The following is an 8,994-nucleotide window of genomic DNA, read 5'->3' as shown; positions in this document are numbered from 1 at the left end:
CCCAAAATAGCGTCAAAAGTGTCCGATGTGTTCGCCATAATGTCGCAATCACAATAAAAGTCGCTGATCGCCGCCATTACTAATAAAAAAAAATATTTAATAATAAAAATGCCATAAAACTATCCCCTATTTTGTAGACGCTATGGCCCAGATTCTCAAAGAAGATACGCCGTCGTATCTCTGAGTCTGAGCCGTCATATCTATGCGCCTGATTCTTAGAATCAGTTACGCATAGATTTCTATTAGATCCGACCGGCGTAAGTCTCTTACGCCGTCGGATCTTAACTGCATATTTACGCTGGCCGCTAGGGTCGTGTACGCTGATTTCCGCCTAGAAATATGTAAATCAGCTAGATACGCAAATTCACGAACGTACGCCCGGCCGACGCAGTACAGATACGCCGTTTACGTTAGGCTTTTCCCGGCGTAAAGTTACCCCTGCTATATGAGGCGTACATGCGGCGTACCAATGTTAAGTATGGACGTCGTTCCCTCGTCGAATTTTGAAAATTTTACTTCGTTTGCGTAAGTCGTTTGCGAGTAGGGCTGGGCGTCATTTACGTTCACGTCGAAAGCAATGGCTTCTTGCGGGTTAATTTGGAGCATGCGCATTGGGATACTTTCACGGACGGCGCATGCGCCGTTCGTAAAAAGCGTCATTTACGTGGGGTCACATAAAATTTACATAACACACTCCCACATCTACCACATTTGAATTAGGCGGGCTTACGCCGGCCTATTTACGCTACGCCGCCGCAACTTTCGTTTGAGAATACGGCACTTGCCTCTAAAAGTTGCGGAGGCGTAACGTAAATAGGATACGTTACGCCCGCACAAAGATACGCGATTCTACGTGAATCCGGCCTATAAATTTTGCGCAAACCAATCGATAAACGCTTATTGCGATTTTTTTTTTACCAATAATATGTAGAAGAATACGTATCGGCCTAAACTGAGGGAAAAAAATGTTTTTTTATATATTTTTGGGGGATATTTATTATAGCAAAAAGTAAAAAATATTTATTTTTTTTCAAAATTGTCGCTCTATTTTTGTTTATAGCGCAAAAAATAAAAACCGCAGAAGTGATCAAATACCACCAGAAGAAAGCTCTATTTGTGGGGAAAAAATTACGCCAATTTTGTTTGGGAGCCACGTCGCACGACCGCGCAATTGTCAGTTAAATCGACGCAGTGCCGAATTGCAAAACCTGGCCGGGTCCTTTAGCTGCATTTTGGTCCGGGGTCTTAAGTGGTTAAGTAACAAAATGTGGGAAAAGTGAAGCGCTGGGAATACTTTCTGGAATGGGCTGTATTCTAGTTTTTGGCTATAGCAATGTCGCGTACACACGATCGGAATTTCCGACAACGAACGTCCGATGTGAGCTTTTGGTCGGATATTCCGACAACAAAAGTTCTTGTCGGAAATTGCGATCGCGTGTATCCAACTCCGATGCACAAAAATCCTACGCGTTCGGAATCATTGTACTAAAAAAAATTCGGCTCTTCGTAGTGTTGTACGTCACCGCGTCCTTGACGTTCGGAATTTCCAACATCATTTGTGCAACCGTGTGTATGCAAGACAAGTTTGAGCCAACGTTTCGTCGGAAATAAATCCACGGGGCCAGATTCAGATAGGTCAGCGGATCTTTAGATCTTCTGATTTACGTTACGCCGCCACAAGTTTTTGAGGCAAGTGCTTTATTCAGAAAGCACTTGCCTCTAAAGTTGCGGCGGCGTATCGTAAATCCCCCCGGCGGAATTCAAATTCCGTGGCTAGGGGGCGTGTAACATTTAAATCAGGCGCGTCCCCGAACGAACTGCGCATTGCTCTAATTGACGTTGCTAGGACGTCATTAGTTTCATCGTGAACGTAAATTACGTCCATCCGTATTCGCGAATGACTTACGCAAACGACGTAAAAAATTCAAAACTCGGCACGGGAACGACGGCCATACTTAACATAGGATACCCCTCACATAGCAGGGGTAACTATACGCCGGAAAAAGCCGAACGCAAACGACGTAAAAAAAAAAGCGCCGGGCGGTCGTTCGTTTCTGAATCGGCGTAAATACTAATTTGCATATTCGTCGCGTAAAAAAAAACGAAAGCGCCACCTAGCGGCCGGCCTGAAATTGCAGCCTAAGATCCGACGGTGTAAGACACTTACACCTGTCGGATCTTAGGAATATCTATGCGTAACTGATTCTATGAATCAGGCGCATAGATCCGACCGAGCGCACTCAGAGATACGACCGAGCGCACTCAGAGATACACCGTCGTATCTCTTTCTAAAACTGGCCCGAAATGTTTTTGTTAAAAAATGTAAAAAAAAAAAATTAAAAAGGGCGAATTCACACATATAGGGCCAAATCCACAAAAGAGAAGTTAGGCAGAAGATCCGACATCCGTAATTTAGTTACGCTGTTGAATCTTCGGATGCAGTACCGCATCCGCCGCTGGGGGCATTTCGAGTCGAAATCCCTCCTTGCGTATGCAAATTAGTACTTACGGAGATCCACAAAGCTTTAGGCATTGTGTGATTTGCGTAAGTTACGAATTTGCTTGCGCAAAACTAAGGTTGGTTTTATATGGACTAACTTTAGTAGACCATGCAAAACCATACCTTTTTTTCGATCGCCGCGTTTTTTTTTTTTTAATTTGATTTTTTTTTCCCGTCGCGTAACTTTTTTTTTTTCCCGTCGCAACTTTACGAACCTGTCGCTATCCACAAAGCCCGACGTAAACTACGTATGCGCGATGCACGTCGGGAAAAATTACGTCACACGCATGCGCAGTCCGTCCGGCGCGGGAGCGCGCCCTAATTTAAATGGGAATCGCCCATTTTAATTAGGGATCGCTTAAGATGCAAGGAGATCAGCTACACTGGCGCAATTTTAGAGGTAAGTGCTCTGTGGATCGCTACCTAAAATACTAAAATTGCGCCAGTGTAACTTTTCTGCCTAAAACTAAGATCCGCAATTTCTTTGTGGATTTGGCCCATTCTCTCTTATCTTTGTGTCTGCTAAGAATGATTTTAGTATATTTTTTTGTGAAAATTTTGTTTTGATATATTTGAGGGGGGCCCTGCCAGGTAGGCTGTATGGGGCCCCCGTGATGTCTGACAGCAGCCCTGCCTGCGCCCCCTCCAGCAGTAGTAGATCCGCTGTGATAAGACTTCTCTGCATCAGCACCACTCCACTGTCCATTCGGCTGCACAGACACAAGCATGTCCTGCAGTGACATCTAGCGGCCGACATGAGGAACTGCACGCTGGCTACTCACTCACCCCCCCTCCCTCTCCACCTCCTTGGCAGTTTTATTCATTAATCCTTATGTGAGTTGTCAGAGAGTGGTGTGGCTGCTGGGGGACTGTCTCCTCCTCACTCTCTGCTGCTCTGCCAGCCTGAGTGCACCTTCCCCAGCAGGTTCTGGTGCTGCCCTCTGCTGAGTCCTGGGCATGAATGGGGGGGCTGTCACAGGGATGAGGAATGTCTAATCCATCTGAGGCTGGGGACTCCAGGCACTATTCCCTCCCCTCTCGTATTACAGGCACTCTGAAACTTGGAGTTCATCATTGCACAAGCTGGAACATTGCACGGGAGACACGAGCTTGTCCTTGATGTGGATTATTATTGGGAGGTCTGCCCCTGGACTGGGCACCTCGACTTGCAATTTTTGGGATTATTATCACCAGCAAGAGACATACTTTTTGGATTTAGGAAGGTTTGCGTCTCCAAGTTTCCCCCCCGGAAAAGAGAGAGGAGCTGTCACAGAAACTCGCAACAGCTTTGGGCTCCTTAGCCAGCTGCCTACGGCAACCTTCTACCTTGGGGCTCCATGAGGGAGAGATAGTATAGAGGACCTTTTTACAGCAGGATCATGGAGGGCTTTGACAGCGACTGTATGAATAGCTCCTGGGGGAACTCCAGCCTGGAGAGCAGGAACCAGAGTGCCAACTTCACCAGGGACCCTCTGAAGAGGAACGAGCAGGTGGCCAAGGTGGAGGTGGCGGTACTGGCCCTCATCCTGATCTTGGCCCTGGTGGGAAATGTTTGCGTTTTGATAGCGATTCACATCAACAGGCACAAGCATTCCCGCATGTACTTCTTCATGAAGCACCTGAGCATTGCGGACCTGGTGGTGGCCCTTTTCCAGGTTCTCCCCCAGCTCATCTGGGACATCACCTTCAGGTTCTACGCCCCGGACATCATGTGCCGATTGGTCAAATATCTGCAGGTGGTGGGGATGTTCGCTTCGACCTACATGCTCCTCCTGATGTCCCTGGACAGGTGTCTGGCCATCTGCCAGCCCCTGAGGTCCCTACACAGAAGATCGGATTGTGTCTACGTCCTGCTCACCTGGATCCTCAGCTTCCTCCTGAGCATCCCTCAGATCGTCATCTTCTCCCTCACCTCGGTGGGCAACGGGGTCCACGACTGCTTGGCCGACTTCATCCAACCCTGGGGGCTCAAGGCTTATATCACCTGGATCACCTTGTCCGTCTACATCGTCCCCGTCCTGATCCTCAGCGTCTGCTATGGGCTCATCAGCTTCAAGATCTGGCAGAACATTCGCCTCAAGACGGTCTGTGAGAGCAACCTGAGGCTGAGCAGCAAAAGGGCCACCCTGTCCCGGGTCAGCAGCGTCCGGCTCATCTCCAAGGCCAAAATCCGGACTGTCAAGATGACCTTTATCATAGTGCTGGCCTATATCATATGCTGGACCCCTTTCTTTTATGTCCAGATGTGGTCGGTCTGGGACCCCGAAGCACCCAAAGAAGGTAAGGGGTGACAGCTCCACCCAGGGGCGGACTGACAACTCATGGGGCCCCCGGGCAATAGATTATGGGGCCCCCGAGCAATAGGAGATTATGGGGCCCCTGGGCAATAGGAGATTATGGGGTCCCCAGGCAATAGGAGATTATGGGGGGCCCCCGGGCAATAGGAGATTATGGGGGCCCCGGGCAATAGGAGATTATGGGGTCCCCCGGGCAATAGGAGATTATGGGGCCCCCTGGGCAATAGGAGATTATGGGGTCCCCCGGGCAATAGGAGATTATGGGGTCCCCCGGGCAATAGGAGATTATGGGGCCCCCTGGGCAATAGGAGATTATGGGGTCCCCGGGCAATAGGAGATTATGGGGCCCCCGGGCAATAGGAGATTATGGGGCCCCCGGGCAATAGGAGATTATGGGGCCCCCGGGCAATAGATTATGGGGCCACACAGTATACACACACAGACACACAGTATACACACACATACAGTATACACACACACATACGGTATACACAGGGCTTTTTTTCAGGGGGAACTCAGTTCCACCACCTCTGGATCAGACCCTTTTGGTGCCTGCTCACCACAATCACTTGTAAACACAGAAGTCTGGTTTCTGTGTTTACAAGTGACAGCTCTGCACTCTGTGTGCAACCCCCCTGAACTCTGCACTCTGTATGTAATGCAATTCTGGTATTTAATGCCCCTTTAAGACACTTGTACTGTTTGTGAAATCTGAACGGGTCGTGGTTGAGTTCCTGCACCTTTTTTCTGAGAAAAAAAGATCTGGGTATACATACACACATACGGTATACACACACACACATACAGTATACATACACACACACACACATACAGTATACACACACACACACATACAGTATACACACACACACACACACATACGGTATACACACACAGTATACACACATACGGTATACATACACACACACACAGTATACACACACACATACGGTATACACACACATACAGTAAACACACACATACGGTATACATACACACATACAGTATACACACACACAGTATACATACACACAGTATACACACACACAGTATACATACACACAGTATACACACACACAGTATACATACACACAGTATACATACACACAGTATACATACACACAGTATACACACACACAGTATACACACACACAGTATACATACACACAGTATACACACACACAGTATACATACACACAGTATACATACACACAGTATACACACACACAGTATACATACACACAGTATACATACACACAGTATACACACACACAGTATACACACACACAGTATACACACACACAGTATACATACACACAGTATACACACACACAGTATACATACACACAGTATACATACACACAGTATACACACACACAGTATACACACACACAGTATACATACACACAGTATACACACACACAGTATACATACACACAGTATACACACACACAGTATACACACACACAGTATACACACACACAGTATACATACACACAGTATACACACACACAGTATACATACACACAGTATACATACACACAGTATACACACACACAGTATACATACACACAGTATACATACACACAGTATACACACACAGTATACACACACACAGTATACACACACACAGTATACATACACACAGTATACACACACACTCACTGAAAAGGCACTGGAGAGTTGGGCAGCAATAATCTTTTTTTTAAAAACACAGATTTTTACATACCGTTCCTGGTTTTACTGAGGCTAGCAACCCTGATGGGGCCCCCTAGTGGCATGGGGCCCTCGGGCAGTGCCCGAATGGTCAGTCCGCCCCTGGCTCCACCCAGTGTTGGGACAAAGTCCTCTAGCACCCGAGGCGGAAAGCCCAACGTTAGCCCCCCCCCTCCCTTACTTTAGGTTAGGTCGCATTAGGTGGGAGGGTTCCCCCAAGAATGGGTTTTCTAGGCAGGTTCTTTTTTTGAAGACCCTCTGTTGTACGGGTCGAAAAGCATCAGTATTTTGTATGTAAAAAAAAATGACTGTATACAACACTACTGACGCATTTCGACCGTCTTCTTGAGAGACAAGTACATGGGACAGCATCAACAGCCCAAGTTCGGCCAAGTTCAGCAATCCGTAGGAGCCCATCGCTCTTGGTGAGGGATCTGCCCGTAAATTGCTGTGGACTGTATAATCAAATTGTATTGGTGGTAGAGCCAGGTGGTAGGCAGCAAGGTAAGTTGCCTTGGGACCTGTGCAGCTCATTTTGCACAGAGTGTCCCCCCGAACCTGGTCTTCTGGGGTCCCTCGGCGGCTGTCTCGTGTTTCGACCCATATAAAGAGGGTTTTCTTGAGGCCTCTAGTTAGCGTTTAGTCCTCTAACCTCCCACAGTGCCTGACGAAATACTGACGCGTTTCGACTCGTACAAAGAGGGTCTTCTTGTAGTAATACATTTCTAAATCTTCATTAAATGTAACCATATTGCTACACTTAGAGGCGCCTCTCTTCTCTTTTATATGACGCTACTTGTATATGAAGACATCGCTTATATATCAAGTCCAAATTTATTACAAAATGTTGCTTGTCTTGCAAAACGCTCTCAAACCAAGTTACTCTCAAACCAAGTTACTCTCAAACCAAGTTACTCTCAAACCAAGTTACTCTCAAACCAAGGTTTTACTGTAATCTCAATAAGACGGTCACAGCAATTGAATTCCCTGGAGAGGACAGAGCAGTAGACTGACGTATCGTTGTACATAGAGGTCCATGTTCTGGTCGGGGGATAAGGACCGCAGTCTGTGTGTGGAGGGGGAAGTCTTACCAATCGTTTCATTATATTTCATTCCTGTACAAATGTTTGCAGTGACGTTGTAGAATATCTTACAGAAAGATTATATTGTGAAATAAGACTAAACCTGTGTCTGGGCACCTGGGGGCAGTCGAGGGGTTCCAAATGTCTGAAGGCTTGCTGGCACTTGTAGTTCTTCCACAGCTGAGGATTCAGGTTGCCTATTCTTTGTGTGAAGACTTGCTGGGACTTGTAGTTCTTTCATAGGTGGAGGGGGGGGGGATCCAAGTTGCCTATTCCTTGTGTGGAGGCTTGCTGGAGCTTGTAGTTTTTCCACACCTGGGGGGGAACCAGGCTGCCTATTCTTTGTGTAAAGAATTGCTGGGACTTGTAGTTCTTCTACAGCTGGGGGATCCAGGCTGCCTGATTATTGAGTGAGGACCTGCTGGGACTTGTAGTTCTTCTACAGCAGGGGGATCCATGCTGCTTATTCTTTGTGTGAAGACTTGCTGGGACTTGTAGTTCTTCTACAGCTGGGGGATCCAGGCTGCCTGTTCATTGGGTGAAGACTTGCTGGGACTTGTAGTTCTTCCACAGTCAAGGGATCCAGGCTGCCTATTCTTTGTGTGAAGACTTGCTGGGACTTGTAGTTCTTGCACAGCTGGCCTATTCTTTGTGTGAAAAATTGCTGGGACTTGCAGTTCTTTCATAGGTGGGGGGATCCAAGTTGCCTATTCCTTGTGTAAAGACTTGCTGGGACTTGTAGTTTTTCCACACCTGGGGGGAACCAGGCTGCCTATTCTTTGTGTAAAGAATTGCTGGGACATGTAGTTCTTATACAGCTGGGGTATCCAGGCTGCCTGTTCATTGAGTGAGGACTTGCTGGGACTTGTAGTTCTTCCACAGCAGGGGGATCCATGCTGCTTATTCTTTGTGGGAAGACTTGCTGGGACCTGTAGTTCTTCCACAGCCATGGGATCCATGCTGCTTTCTTTTTGTGTGAAGACTTGCTGGGGCTTGTAGTTCTTCTACAGCTGGGGGATCCAGGCTGCCAATTCTTTAACAAGCTCGTACAATTTACTATCTGTTTTACATCCAAGCACCTTGTAAAATGCGGTATTGTGTTACGCCGGCTGCGCCCCGTGCGCCGGATTATAAATGATTCCATTATCCTGAGCAGTGCTGACAATTCATCTCTCGGCGTAGAAGTTCTGCGCTTGTTATGGGAGTCAGGCGTCCGCCCGGTGGAGTGGATTCTAAAGCTTACGTATAGTTTAGAGTTAGGTCAGTGGACGTCATTCACCCCGGAGGGGGCGGGGGAATGCGTATTCATAAAGCCGGTAATGTTTCGCGTTTGGAAAATCCATCAGACGCACACATGCGGTTAAATACCGATGCAAAAAAGAAACAACAACGCTAAGGA

General features: G+C 47.2%; 1 protein-coding gene across 1 annotated transcript in view; it reads left to right on the top strand.

Moving 5' to 3' along the window:
• Nucleotides 1-3,344: 3,344 nt before the first annotated feature.
• Nucleotides 3,345-8,994, top strand: part of OXTR (oxytocin receptor) — a 52,915-nt gene continuing 47,265 nt past the window's right edge. Inside the window, exon 1 of the mRNA XM_040358836.1 lies at nt 3,345-4,780. Within this exon, the coding sequence (XP_040214770.1) occupies nt 3,880-4,780 (901 nt within the window). The 5' untranslated portion in view covers nt 3,345-3,879. The remainder of the gene's footprint in view (nt 4,781-8,994) is intronic.

Source organism: Rana temporaria, chromosome 7 (assembly GCF_905171775.1).
Source record: "Rana temporaria chromosome 7, aRanTem1.1, whole genome shotgun sequence".
In the NCBI taxonomy this organism is placed as follows: Eukaryota; Metazoa; Chordata; class Amphibia; order Anura; family Ranidae; genus Rana; species Rana temporaria.
This window is presented reverse-complemented; position numbering and strand designations above follow the sequence as displayed.